Below are 15,208 nucleotides of genomic sequence, written 5' to 3' on the forward strand. Positions count from 1 at the left end.
CCTCTGTATGTGTGTAGTTTCCTGACCATTGGTAGCAGCCTGGTCGCAAAGTTGACGTGATTTTGTACAGATGGCTGAAGCCCGTTTTGGATTCATTCACCCATATGAAGGAGAAGTCGTCCTCGGACGTTTGAACGAACGGATAGAAAATATCATGAACCTGGAGGCAACAGAAAATCATGGCTGTTATTCGTTTGTCGTGGCCCAACTCTTCCTTGCAAATATACACTGAGTGTACAAAACATTAGGGACACCCGCTCTTTCCATGACACAAACTGACCAGGTGAATCCAGGTGAAAGCTCTGATCCCTTATTGACGTCACTTGTTAAATCCACTTCAAATCGGTGAAGGGGAGGAGACAGGTTAAAGAAGGATTTTTAAGCCTTGAGACAATTGATAAATGGACTGTGTTTGTGTGACATTCAGAGGGTGAATGGGCAAGACAAACTATTTAAGTGCCTTTGAACGTGGTAGGTACCAGGCGCACTGGTTTGAGTGTGTCAAGAACTGCAACGCTGCTGGGTTTTTCACGTGCCACAGTTTCCTGTGTTTATGAAAAATGGTCCACCACCTAAAGGACATCCAGCCAACTTGACACAACTGTGGGAAGTATTGGAGTCAAAATGGGCCAGCATCCCTGTGGAACGCTTTCGACACCTTGTAGAGTCCATGCCCTGACAAATTGAGACTGTTCTGAGGGCAAAAGGGGGTGTTCCTAATGCTTTGTACAATCAGTGTATATGTCAACATACACCCTCAATATATAGTGACTGTTTTACATGTAACTTTTTAGTCATTTTAACAAACACTCTTATCCAGAGCGACTTACAGGAGCAATTAGAGTTAAGTGTTTTGCTCAAGGGCACACTGACAGATTTTTCACCAAGTCTGATCGGGATTCGAACCATCGACCTTTCGGTTACTGGCCCAATGCTTTTAACCACTAGGCTACCTGCCAACTGTCAATTCAATAATCAAAGTCAATAGGCAAATGTTCCAAGAGTAGTTCCCAACAAGCGTCAAACCTTTATTTTTGAAAGAGCACGGATAACCAAATCTAGAGTCTTATGATTCATGGTACACATAATACTAACCACATAATCTGGTAGCTACAATTCTCTCATATAGTACAAAACGGGTTAAATTGAGGGGCCCCTCCATTACCAAACCTTATTCACGTTCCATCATAACAAAATGTTTACTTTCCCTGTTCATGCTCAAAACAACAACTGAGATGTGCCCAGCCTCTTAAGAAGTGCCATCCCCAGAAACTCTCTCTCACATTGATCCAGATGTCGGTGGTCTCCTCATAGACAATGTAAGGGTGGACGTCCTCGGGCACGGCCTCCAGGCTCTCCTGTCTCTGGGCCGGGTCGTCTGTGATGGGGATGAAGAGGGCCGGGGGAAGCAGGACCAGCTGGAGTCTCTTCTGACTGCGGTCCAGCAGCACGGCCCAACCACTGAAGAGGGAGACAGAGAGACACTTTACCTCACTGACTGGATCCTATACAGTACACCAGGCAAAAGCAAATTTGAGCCATGCGTCCTCCGGGATCGAACCCGGGTCTGTAGTGACTCTAGCCTCTAGCACTTAGACCACGGCGCCATTCAGGAGCCCCCCCCCCAAAAAAAGTTTTCTGAACAAAAAATAAATATGGAACTGGGAACTAAGGGGCCTAGTCCAAACCATGAAAATCAGCCCCAGATAATTATTCCTCCTCCACCAAACTTTACACTATTGGGGAAGCTAGAGTTTTCATCCGTTGGACTGACAGATGGTGAAGTGTGATTCATCACTCCAGAGAACGTGTTTCCACTGCTCCAGAGTCCAATGGCGGTGAGCTTTACACCACTCCTGCCAACGCTTGGCATTGTGCATGGTGATCTTAGGCTTGTGTGCGGCTGCTCGGCCATGAAAACCCATTTCATGAAGCTCCCGACTAACAGTTCTTGTACTGACGTTGCTTCCAGAAGCAGTTTGAAACTCGGTAGTGAGTGGTGCAACCGAGGACTGATGATTTGTATGCTCTACGCGCTTCAGCAGTCGGCGGTCTCATTCTGTGAGCTTGTGTGGCCTACCACTTATGGCTGAGCCGTTGTTGCTCCTAGACGGTTCAACTTCACAATAACAGCACTTACAGTTGACCGGGGTAGCTCTAGCAGGGCAGAAATTTGACGAACTGACTTGTTGGAAATGTGGCACCCTATGATGGTGCCATGTTGAAAGTCACTGAGCTCTTCATTAAGGCCATTCTACTCTCAATGCCTGTAGAGATTGCATGGCGGTGTGCTCAATTTTATACACCTGTCAGCAAGGGGTGTGGCTGAAATAGCCGAATCCACTCATTTGAAGGGCTGTCCACATACTTTTGTATATATAGTGTATATGTCTACTGGAACAATGCAGTCATATCCTGCATAAGAGTAATGGTAGTAGGCACCTCCATTAGCACAGCTGATTGATGGAGAGAAAATAATGATATATTCACGGGAAATGACTTTACATACCCAATTTATCAATCGCCAAATTTCTTTCATGATACATCATGTACAAATATAATGTATATTTCTTTATTTTTTACTAAATGTTTTATTGTTGGACATAAGACTGTAAAAAACACCAGCAAATAAGATCCAAGTTATTTCAATTTTGAAAATCTGTTCCCACGCATAATAGAGAGAGAAAAAACCTGAGGAACACCTTCCTAATATCAAGTTGCACCCCCTTTTTCCCTCAGAACAGCCTCAAATTGTCGTGGGCACGGACTCTACAAGGTGTCGAAAGTGTTCCACAGGTATGCTGGCTCCAATGCTTCCCACAGTTTTGTCAAGTTGGCTGGATGTCCTTAGGGTGGTGGACCATTCTTGATACACTCAGGAAAACTGTTGAGCGTGAAAAACCCAGCAGTGTTGCATTTCTTGACACACTCAAACATTATATCTGTTTGGGCTTCCTGCGGACAAATTTGCAGTCGACAAATGATTTGTAATTATGTTCCGGCCCCCCTGACCATCCGCTCAAGAAGATATCGTCCCGCGGCTGAATCTAGATGATGATCCCTGGTGTACAGGCATGTGTTTGAGCTCAACACTAACACAACTGATTAAACTAGTCAACTAACACCTACACAACTCTAGTAGCTTTCATCCAGTTGGGAATCAGTTGCACATCCCCCATCTCTAACCAATATAAGCCCACAAAGAAACAGAGACTAATGCGTTCCCTGGGGAAACATTATGCCGTAACACTCACTATTTGCCGTCACTTGTCCATCCTGCCCGGGCGATGTACTCCGCACCGGGGAATAGGGTGGTGAAGGGGAGAACCAGCTCCTTGTCTTGGATGCTCATGATCTGGAGACAGACAGAAAGACAGGAACAGAGAAGGACGGAGAGACGGACGGAGAGACGGACGGAGAGACGGACAGACAGAGACGTAATTAGTCTGCTCATAAACAATGCAGGGAGCAGAGAGAGAAATAAGAGAATGAAAGAGAGAAGTTGAAAGTAGGCAACTTACTTTGCCTTGGTTGTTAGTCTTTATCTCTGCCAGTTTGAGGGTGGTTTGTGGATTTTTACTGCCTAGAAAAATAGAAACATTCAGATTATAGATAGAGAAAAGAAAACTCAGGAGCTCTACTCTTGAAATGATTTGATTAGGTCATTACTAATGTGTGTTACTACATACACACAATGTACAATTCTACATGAGTAGGCCTCAACCTGCGCCAGGGGCCTCAATCTGCACCGGGGAGGGGCTCAACCTGCGCCGGGGTGGGGGGACTCAACCTGCGCGGGGGGGGGCTCAACCTGCGCCAGGGGGAGGGGCTCAACCTGCGCCAGGGGGGGGCTCAGGGGCTCAACCTGCGCCAGGGGGGAGGGGCTCAACCTGCGCCAGGGGGCGCCGGGGGGCTCAGGGGCTCAACCTGCGCCCTGCACCAGGGGGGGAGGGGCTCAACCTGCGCCAGGGGGGGGGCTCAGGTGCTCAACCTGCGCCGGGGGGGGGGCTCAACCTGCGCCAACCTGGGGGGGCTCCTGCAACCTGCGCCAGGGGGGCTCAACCTGCGCCAGGGGGGAGGGGCTCAACCTGCGCCAGGGGGGGCTCAACCTGCGCCGGGGGGGGACTCAACCTGCACCAGGGGGAGGGGCTCAACCTGCACCAGGGGGGGAGGGGGCTCAACCTGCGCCAGGGGGGGGGCTCAACCTGCGCCGGGGGGGAGGGGCTCAACCTGCACCAGGGGGGAGGGGCTCAACCTGCACCAGGGGAGGGGCTCAACCTGCACCAGGCAACCTGCACCAGGGGGAGGGGCTCAACCTGCACCAGGGGGAGGGGCTCAACCTGCACCAGGGGGGGGGCTCAGGGGGGGAGGGGCTCAACCTGCACCAGGGGGGAGGGGCTCAACCTGCACCAGGGGGAGGGGCTCAACCTGCACCAGGGGGAGGGGCTCAACCTGCACCAGGGGGAGGGGCTCAACCTGTACCAGGGGAGGGGCTCAACCTGTACCAGGGGGGGAGGGGCTCAACCTGCACCAGGGGGAGGGGCTCAACCTGCACCAGGGGGAGGGGCTCAACCTGCACCAGGGGGAGGGGCTCAACCTGCACCAGGGGGAAGGGCTCAACCTGCACCAGGGGGGAAGGGCTCAACCTGCACCAGGGGGGGCTCAACCTGCACCAAAGGGGGAGGGGGGGACTCACCTGTGCGGGGGTATCTATAAGCATCGGCCTTCCGCTCCTCCAGGGCTGGAGAGGGAACATGAATGATCTCTACCTCCGTCTCATCCACCTCTTCATACAGCAGATGCAGGGTTTTCCCCCCATCTGAGTCTAACAGAAGGGAAAAGCAGGCTGAAAATGCATACAGATACAGCTGGAGTTTATATGACAGACATCTTCATGACGACAGTGTCTGGGGCAGGTTGAAGCCTGTACAATGTTCATCAAAGCATCACTGATTGACTGACAGACAAGACTACTTGATTACAGAAGAGCCCAATTTCTCTCGCATGAAAGTGAGTGGTGCTCTACTCGTATGGAAGGAGTGGTAGATGGTGACCCTACTCACCCTCTACAGCAGATGGACTCCACCAGTAGCCAGTGAAGCGGTCAAACTCCTCCTGGATCACAAACGTGGCCACGCCCGCAGACTTGGGGTCCTCCTTCACGTTATCCAGACCTGAACCATGGAGAGGGGATTCATTAATTTGATTAAATCTATGCAGCGTCAGCAGCATGGCATAGAAGAACGTTTACAATGCCATATGACTACAGTACAACAAACGTCCAAAAGTTGCTGACCCCCCTGACCTTTGTGACAGAAGGTGAGTCTCCTCTCCTCCCCAGACTTGATGTTAGCCAGCCACAGGTCGTTGTTGTTGATAAATGCAATGAAGTTGGGCTCTCCTGGGGAGATCTTGGGGTCCATGCGGGTCCCTGAGCACTGTGTCTTAATCTCCACCGGCTTCATTGGGGCAGACTGCTTTTAAACCAGGAAACACACTGTCAGTGTACAGGGTCGTATTCATTAGGCACCAAACGGCACAAAACAGACTGAAACAGGGAAGACCTAGACTTGTCCAATACAACGGCTTGTTTTCATTTTCCATTGAAAAACTTTTTTTTTTGTTCTACAATGTGCACTACTGAATACATACAACCCTGAAGACAACCATATATACAGCAACAGTCATTCATTGCAGAGGCGTTGGGTGCTGTGCTAATGCTCATCTCAACTACTAGATTTTTAAATTCCACTTATATTACGCAGATATCAATCCCAGGATGGTCATAATTGAACCACAACAGGAAATAATCAAAGACTGCTTGCAATGATAGATTCAGTCTTAGACAGATATGTTGACAAGTGTGAACACCGAGGCAGGCCATGTATAGAAAACAACATAACGGTAGATATGGTGTCAAATCGAGCCCATATAGCCAACCTATTCTCTAGAATCTATAAACTAACCACAACCTGAGAGAACTAAGGGAAGAAGTGAGTGTAACGCTCTAGAAAGCACTATAAAAAAGATACACTAGCACACATACAGTGCCTGGTAAAAGTAATCAGACCCCTTGGATTTCTACACATTTTATTGTGTTACAAAGTGGGGTAAAAATGTAATTTAATTGTTTGGTTTTTTTGCCAACAATCTACACAAAATACTGTAATGTCAAAGTGGAAGATTTATTTTTGAAGATATTTTTTTTTAAAGGAATAAACTCAAATATAATTGTTGCTTAAGTATTCAGTCCCTTTGCTTAGGCAAGCCTAAATTAGTTCAGGGGTAATATATGGCATAATAAATCACATAATAATAATAATAATAATAATAATAATAGGGGTTGACTACACCTTCCTCTGTCCCTCATACATAGAACTATCTATCTGTAAGGTCCCACAGTCAAGTATTCAATATAAAGCAAAGATTAAACTACAAAGACCAGGGAGCTTTCCTTCATAAAGAAGGACAGTGATTGATAGATGAGTAACAATAACAAATCAGATATTGAATATCTCCTTAAGCATGGTCAAGATAATAATTATGCTGTGGGTTATGTATTAAACCACCCAGAAACATCAAAGACACAGTCATCCTTCTGAACTGAGCCACAGGACCGGAATGAAACTGCTCAGGGATGTTACCATGAGGCCACAGGTGACTTTAAAATAGCTACCATGTTCAATAGCTGTGATGGGAGAAAGATGAGGATGGATCAACAATATTGTAGTGACTCCAAAATAATTACCTAAATGAGAGTGAAAATATTAATACAAATATGCAGAATAAAAATATTCCAAAACATGCATCAAGCCACTAAAGTAACACTGCAACAAAAACACAGCAAAGGAATACACTTTTTGGCCTAAATGCAAAGCCTTATGTTTGGGGCAAATCCAACACAACATCATTGAGTAACTGTCTCCTTAATTTCAAGCATGGTGGTGGCTGCATCATGGTATGGGTATGCTTGACATTGACAAATACTGGGGAGTTTTTCAGGATAAAATAAACTAGATGGAGCTAAGCACAGGCAAAATCCTAGAGGAAAACCTGTTTTAGTCTGCTTTACACCATATACTGGGAGAGGAATTCACCTTTCAGCAGGACAATAACCTACAACACAAGGCCAAATCTACACTGGAGCTGCTTACCAAGAAGACAGTGAATGTTCCTGCAGTCTTGACTTAAATCTGCTTGAAAATCTATGGCAAGACTTGAAAATGGATGTCGAGCCCATGATCCCCAACATCTTGACAGAGCTTGAAGAAGTTTTTAAATAATAAAATGGGCAAATATTGCACAATCCAGGTGTGCAAAGCTCTTAGACTGACCCAAGAAGACTCACAGCTGTAATCGATCCCAAATGTGTTTTCTTAAAGTTAGAATTTTACTTCCACTTTGACAGAGTATTTGGTGATAGATTGTTTACAAAAAAAAAGACAAATCAATTCAATCAATTTAAATCCCACATCAATTTGAATCCTCAAGGGCATTTGAATACTTATGCAAAGTACCTTTCATACCAAGACGTTTTTCTGCCAACTTGACCAAGCCGGCAACTTTTTGCCACCTTTTCTTTATATCTGAAAGGTGTTGCCGGCAACAACGCCTGCACTTTTATTTCCATCAACCGACCTAGTCAGGATTGCTGTAATGTATTTAAAAGTCCCACCAACTTACCATCTTGGTCACACATTAAATCATTAACATTATATTGTCGTCCAACATTAAACTTGTCCTTATTAAGTTTGGGGCGACAGGTGGTTAAGAGCGTTGGACTAGTAACCGGAAGGTTGCAAGTTTGAATCCCCGAGCTGACAAGGTAAAAAAAAAAAAATCTGTCATTCTGCCCCTGAACAAGGCAGTTAACCCACTGTTCCTAGGCTGTCATTGAAAATAAGAGTTTGTTCTTAACTGACTTCCCTAGTTAAACAAAAGGTAAAATAAAAATTATAATTTTAATGCATTTATTTGCTCTATTTAAATGTATTTAGTTCTGTCCTTGAGCGGTTCTTGTCTGTTGTCACAGTAAACAGGATTGTCACAGTAATGCGTTGGCATTTAGCCTGGGGGGAATGCACACTGCCATTTCATTTGTTTTTTGATTGACTTTGACAGATAAATATTTAACGGCCCTTATAATTAGTTCATAAATGATAGAAACGTGTGCATATTAACCAAACTTAAACAACAAATCGCTAGTAGACTATCTCTGTCTACAGACAAAATAAACATTGGGGCATTTGAAATCAGAGAAAGTGCACAATGATGTGATCACATCCAAAGTGGATCAAAGAAACAACTTTCTGAAATCACCCTACAGAAGTCAGATCGTTTAAAACTTTTCTTATATGATAGTGGTTCCACACATTAGTGACACTCAAGTTGTGTGGGAAAAATATGATTTATTCTGTTATTTATTCCATTAAATTAATTCTTACTATAAAATATGTGTGTTGATTGATCAGGGCAGGGGAATGTATGCTAAGTATGTATGTCTCTTGAATTAACTAAATTAAATAATCATTTGCACAGACAAGTAATATAATTAAAGTCAAAATATACTATTCTATTCTTTTGGTACTAAATTGTTTTAGATGTATGTTTCTTAGGACCTACATAAAATAAATAATAATGGATTTCTTTGTCTAGCCAGCGCATACACAGTTGAAGTCAGAAGTTAACAGACACTTAGGTTAGAGTCATTAAAACTTGTTTTTCAACCACTCCATAAATTTCTTGTTAACAAACTATAGTTTTGGCAAGTCGGTTAGGACATCTACTTTGTGCATGACACAAGTCATTTTTCCAACAATTGTTTACAGACAGATTATTTAGTTTATAATTCACTGTATCACAATTCCAGAAGTTTACATTCACTAAGTTGACTGTGCCTTTAAAGAGCTTGGAAAATTCCAGAAAATGATGTCTTGGTTTTAAAAGCTTCTGATAGGCTAATTGCCATAATTTGAGTGAATTGAAGGTGTACCTGTGGATGTATTTCAAGGCCTACCTTCAAACTCAGTGCCTCTGCTTGACATCGTGGGAAAATCTAAATAAATCCGTCAAGACCTCAGAGAAAAAATTGTAGACCTCCACAAGTCTGGTTCATCTTTGGGAGCAATTTCCAAACGCCTGAAGGTACCATGTTCATCTGTACAAACAATGGCACGCAAGCATAAACAACATGAGACCACACAGCCATTATACCGCTCAGGAAGGAGACGTGTTCTGTCTCCTAGAGATCAACGTACTTTGGTGCGAAAAGTGCAAATCAATCGCAGAACAACAGCAGATGCTGGAGGAAACAGGTAAAAAAGTATCTATATCCAGAGTAATACGAGTCCTATATCGACAAAACCAGAAAGGCCGCTCAGCAAGGAAGAAGCAACTGCTGGCCTGCCGGGTGGCGCAGTGGTTAAGGGCGCTGTACTGCAGCGCCAGCTGTGCCATCAGAGTCCCTGGGTTCGCGCCCAGGCTCTGTCGTAACTGGCCGCGACCGGGAGGTCCGTGGGGCGACGCACAATTGGCTTAGCGTCGTCCGGGTTAGGGAGGGCTTGGTCGGTAGGGATGTCCTTGCCTCATCGCGCACCAGCGACTCCTGTGGCGGGCCGGGCGCAGTGCGCGCTAACCAAGGTTGCCAGGTGCACGGTGTACCCTCCGACACATTGGTGCGGCTGGCTTCCGGGTTGGATGCGCGCTGTGTTAAGAAGCAGTACGGCTGGTTGGGTTGTGTATCGGAGGACGCATGACTTTCAACCTTCGTCTCTCCCGAGCCCGTACGGGAGTTGTAGCGATGAGACAAGATAGCTACTACAACAATTGGATACCACGAAATTGGGGAGAAAAAAAGGGGTAAAATTTTTTAAAATTCAAATTTAAAAAATTAAAAAAGAAGCCACTGCTCCAAAATGTACTCTGGTCTGATGAAACAAAAATAGAACTGTTTGGCCATAATGACCATCATTAGGTTTGGAGGAAAAAGGGGGAGGCTTGCAAGCCAAAGAACACCATCCCAACCGTTACGCACGGGGGTGGTAGCATCATGTTGTGGGAGTGTTTTGCTGCAGGAGGGACTGGTGTACTTCACAAAATAGATATCATGAGGATGCAAAATTATGTGGATATATTGAAGCAACATCTCAAGACATCAGTCAGGAAGTTAAAGCTTGGTCGCAAATGGGTCTTCCAAATGGACACTGACCCCAAGCATACTTCCAAAGTTGTGGCAAAATGGCTTAAGGACAACAAAGTCAAGCTATTGGAATGGCCATCACAAAGCCATGACCTCAATCCTATTGAAAATGTGTGGGCAGAACTAAAAAGGCGTGTGTGAGCAAGGAGGCCTACAAACCTGACTCAGTTACACAGGCTCTGTCAGGTGGAATGGGCCAAAATTCACCCAACTTATTGTGGGAAGCATGTGGAAGGCTACCTGAAACATTTGACCCAAGTTAAACAATTTAAAGGCAATGCTACCAAATACTAATTGAGTGTATGAAAATGTCTGACCCACTGGGAATGTGATGAAAGAAATAAAAGCTGAAATAAATAATTCTCTCTATTATTATTCTGACATATCGCATTCTTAAAATAAAGTGGTGACCCTAACTGACCTAAAACAGGGAATTTTTACTAGGATTAAATGTTGGGAATTGTGGAAAAACTGAGTTTAAATGTATTTATTTGGCTAAAGTGTATGTAAATGTCTGACTTCAACTGTAAGTGCCAGAACATATCTGACAACGTTTTGAGTTGCCAACTTTTTATTCGCCATACAGGAAAATGGCTATGATGGCTATGATGGCAACTTACTGACTTACTGTTGTGAATGTGAAGAAATGAAAGCAGCGGATGGTCTAAATTTAAACGGAGGAATTAAGAACCGCTGATGTAGAAAGGGCTTTATAAATACACTTGATTGATAATAAAAAGGGGGTAAAACTCACAATGAAGCCGTTGTTTCCCCCGTCCTGACAATAGAAGAGGCTGTTGCTGGCCTGGAAGAGGAACAGGCCGGTCTGGGAGTGGTAGTCGTAGGAGGTGATCCCAAACGCTCCCAGACGCTTACGCTCCCGAAGCAGCTCCTCCTCCCGGGAATAGGCCCCCTGGTGCGGTGTGGCCTGGAAGTGTTGGAAAGAGGGGAAAGTCATTTGTATATGTATGTATCCCACAACTGTTGCTAGTGAGTAAAGATGTAAGGGACAATATAGGATGGATCACAATAATTGTTTGCTAAAATAATAATTGCTTGCCAAAAATGTAATTTCTGTAATGACAATCCTGGTTAGAGATAACAATCCTGGTTCGAGGTAACAATCCTGGTTCGAGGTAACAATCCTGGTTAGAGGTAACAATCCTGGTTAGAGGTAACAATTCTTTGCATTAACTGCCTACATTATGACTAATATTATTTGCTAATTGTGGAAACTAAGATAAGCAGGATGTTTATATATATATATATATATATATATATATATATATATATATATATATATTCAGAAAGTATTCAGACATCTTGACTTTTTACACATTTTGTTACGTTCCGGCCATATTCTAAAATGTATTAAATATGTTTTTTTCTCATCAATCTACACACAATACCACATAATGACGAATTGAAAACAGGTTTTTAGACATTTTTGCAAATGTATATATTTATTTATTTAAGTATTCAGACCCTTTGCTATGAGAATCAAAACTGAGCTCAGGTGCACCCTGTTTCCATTGATCATTCTTGAGATGTTGCTACGACTTGAATGGAGCCCACCTGTGGTAAATTAAATTGATTGGTCATGATTTGAAAAAGCACACACCTGTCTGTCTATTTTAGGTCACACAGTACTGAGAGATTCTTGATGAAAACCTGCTTCACAGTGCTCAGGACCTCAGACTGGGGCAAAGGTTCAACGACCCTAAGCACACAGCCAAGACAACGCAGGAGTGGCTTTGGGACAAGTCTCTGAATGTCCTTGAGTGGCCCAGCCAGAGCCCGGACTTGAGCCAGATGGAACATCTCTGGAGAGACCTGAAAATAGCTGTACAGCGACACTCCCCATCCAACCTGACAGAGCTTGAGAGGATCTGCAGAGCAAAATGGGATAAACTCCCCTAATACAGGTGTGCCACGCTGGTAGCGTCACACCCAAGAAGACTCAAGGCTGTAATCGCTGCCAAAGTTGCTTCAACAAAGTACTGAGTAAAAGGTATGAATACTTATGTAAATTTAATATTCTAGGTTTATTTTTTAAAATAAATTTGTTAAAATTTCTAAAAGCCAGTTGTTGCTCTGTCTTTATGGCGTATTGTCTGTAGATTGATGAGGGAAAAATCCATTGAATACATTTTAGAATAAGGCTGTAACGTAACAAAAACAAAATGTGGAAGAAGTCAAGGGGTCTGAATACTTTCCGAATGTACTTTATATTTTTTAATAGCTATATATAACGCAAAAAGAGGTGAGGGCGATGGAAATGCTTTTGACGGTTGATTTGCTTCCGTTCGTAGGGTGGCACTATGTGCTCTTTTCAAAGGATGGGTCCCGGTCTCTCGAGGGGCTCTGGGATCGGGGGTGGTCTGCCGATCACGGGATGACAACCCAACTTGTTGGGGAGGGTTTTTAGTGGGTGGAATAGTGGGGAACAATTGGGGGTTTACTTAGTAGCAATGCAAATATAGTACAGCTATATGGACACTCAATCACCATAGTACTTTTTAAATGGTGAGTTTACAAACATATATTATGATAAATAGATTTGAAACTTGTATCTCATTATGGTAAATGGTGAAATAATTATAGCCAGTTATAACTAATGGCTTAGCAGATAATAAGAAAAAGACTATCAGTATTTACCTGGCTAAAAGAGAAGGAATATAATATCCATTGTTTACAGGAAACTCAATTAACATTTTTATTAGATAAGATAGATAAATAGGAGAGACTTGAGTGACCAGCCGGAGGAAGATGACACGACAGCACCCTTCTCAGAGGATAGGTACTCAGTGTAAAGCCAATTATTACACAGCTGGGCCCACTAATTGCTTTGTGTCTTCCTCTATATAGGTGTGCCAGGAGAGGAGCTAGGGGAGGATTGGGAGTAGAGACGGGGACCTGTGAGGACGTCGGTTTTTCCTACCTCCAGAGAAAGTTCTGTGACCGAGCACCTTGTCTCTCTGTTAACCTAGGCAGGCTTTAGGTAGACAGAAGCGTTCCTCCTTGTAACTGTTATGTGTAGACGATAGTCTAAGACAGGAGTAGCCGTTTGCGGTTTTTCTTTCAATTTTTGCCCACGGCCTTTTGATTCTCGGCTTAGTTTGTTTCTTTTGTTACACTGGTGTTTCAGAATTGGAAGTTCCCTGTACTGGAGTTAACTTGTTGGGCGAAAGAAGACCCGTTTAGTAAACAATACGACAACAAAAAAGGAACCACAACCACTGCCTCTCGTCTGTTCATTTTATGCCTCCTGTGTAAGGGTGTTTCAGACAAGCTGATCCGTTCTAAACGGGTGGAGAATACAGGCACTTTGAGGCAAGATCACAACCTTTCCCCTTTCCGGTGGCTGTGATTTATAATATACATCCCCCCCGGAAGCCCACTACACCCGCTGATGTAGAAATTCTTTGCTCATGCCTGTCAGCTAACGGCCTGCGCCATCGCCCAACAGGAGACCAGACCTCCTCCGGTCCGAAATAGCAGACCACCTGTCTCCCGGGGACCGTAGGATGCCTTCCACCCCCAAGCCATAAGACTGCTACTCGCTGTTTATTATCTATGCATAGTCACTTTACCCCTACCTACATGTACATAATACTTCAACTACCTCATACCCCCGCACATTGGCCCTGTATGTAGCCTCATTATTTTATTGTTGTTATTTTTTCTTTTGTTTATTTAGTCAACTTTTTTCTTAACTCTTTTTCTTAAACTGCATTGTTGGTTAAGGGCTTGTAAGTATTTCACGTTAAGGCCTACACCCGTTTTATTCAGCACAGGTGACAAATACAATTTGATAAATGTAGCTGTGTGGCACTAGCAGAGGCTCTAAAATGTCAACTGCGGCACTCACTGCAACCAAACTATACCACTGCCAGCTAGCCTACTTCAGCAGTACTGTATCATTTGAATTATTTTAGTCAATAAGATTCCTGCTACGTAAGCTTAACTTTCTGAACATTCGAGACGTGTAGTCCATTTGTCATTCCAATCTCCTTTGCATTAGCGTAGCCTCTTCTGTAGCCTGTCAACTATGTGTCTGTCTATCCCTGTTCTCTCCTCTCTGCACAGACCATACAAACGCTCCACACCGCGTGGCCGCGGCCACTCTAATCTGGTGGTCCCAGCGCGCACGACCCACGTGGAGTTCCAGGTCTCCGGTAGCCTCTGGAACTGCCGATCTGCGGCCAACAAGGCAGAGTTCATCTCAGCCTATGCCTCCCTCCAGTCCCTCGACTTCTTGGCACTGACGGAAACATGGATCACCACAGATAACACTGCTACTCCTACTGCTCTCTCTTCGTCTGCCCACGTGTTCTCGCACACCCCGAGAGCTTCTGGTCAGCGGGGTGGTGGCACCGGGATCCTCATCTCTCCCAAGTGGTCATTCTCTCTTTCTCCCCTTACCCATCTGTCTATCGCCTCCTTTGAATTCCATGCTGTCACAGTTACCAGCCCTTTCAAGCTTAACATCCTTATCATTTATCGCCCTCCAGGTTCCCTCGGAGAGTTCATCAATGAGCTTGATGCCTTGATAAGCTCCTTTCCTGAGGATGGCTCACCTCTCACAGTTCTGGGCGACTTTAACCTCCCCACGTCTACCTTTGACTCATTCCTCTCTGCCTCCTTCTTTCCACTCCTCTCCTCTTTTGACCTCACCCTCTCACCTTCCCCCTCTACTCACAAGGCAGGCAATACGCTCAACCTCATCTTTACTAGATGCTGTTCTTCCACTAACCTCACTGCAACTCCCCTCCAAGTCTCCGACCACTACCTTGTATCCTTTTCCCTCTTGCTCTCATCCAACACTTCCCACACTGCCCCTACTCGGATGGTATCGCGCCGTCCCAATCTTCGCTCTCTCTCCCCCGCTACTCTCTCCTCTTCCATCCTATCATCTCTTCCCTCTGCTCAAACCTTCTCCAACCTATCTCCTGATTCTGCCTCCTCAACCCCTCTCCTCCCCTCCTTTCTGCATCCCTTGATTCTCTA

The 15,208-nt window shown here is 44.7% G+C and overlaps 1 protein-coding gene across 2 annotated transcripts in view; it reads right to left on the minus strand.

Annotated features, from left to right (window-relative positions):
• The window catches only part of LOC115114213 (dipeptidyl peptidase 9-like), a 30,953-nt gene that overhangs the window by 9,254 nt on the left and 6,491 nt on the right, over positions 1–15,208 (minus strand). Inside the window, exons 5-12 of one of the 2 annotated variants that reach the window (XM_029642281.2) lie at positions 10,953–11,126; positions 5,306–5,474; positions 5,064–5,174; positions 4,697–4,825; positions 3,522–3,583; positions 3,255–3,355; positions 1,284–1,461; positions 1–160 (exon numbers count right to left, since the gene is read on the minus strand). In XM_029642281.2, the coding sequence (XP_029498141.2) occupies positions 1–160; positions 1,284–1,461; positions 3,255–3,355; positions 3,522–3,583; positions 4,697–4,825; positions 5,064–5,174; positions 5,306–5,474; positions 10,953–11,126 (1,084 nt within the window). Of the gene's footprint in view, positions 161–1,283; positions 1,462–3,254; positions 3,356–3,521; positions 3,584–4,696; positions 4,826–5,063; positions 5,175–5,305; positions 5,478–10,952; positions 11,127–15,208 lie in introns of both variants that reach the window. The other variant, XM_029642280.2, reaches the window with a different exon arrangement.

The sequence above is a fragment of the Oncorhynchus nerka genome, unplaced genomic scaffold (genome assembly GCF_034236695.1).
Source record: "Oncorhynchus nerka isolate Pitt River unplaced genomic scaffold, Oner_Uvic_2.0 unplaced_scaffold_4___fragment_2___debris, whole genome shotgun sequence".
Lineage (NCBI taxonomy): Eukaryota > Metazoa > Chordata > Actinopteri > Salmoniformes > Salmonidae > Oncorhynchus > Oncorhynchus nerka.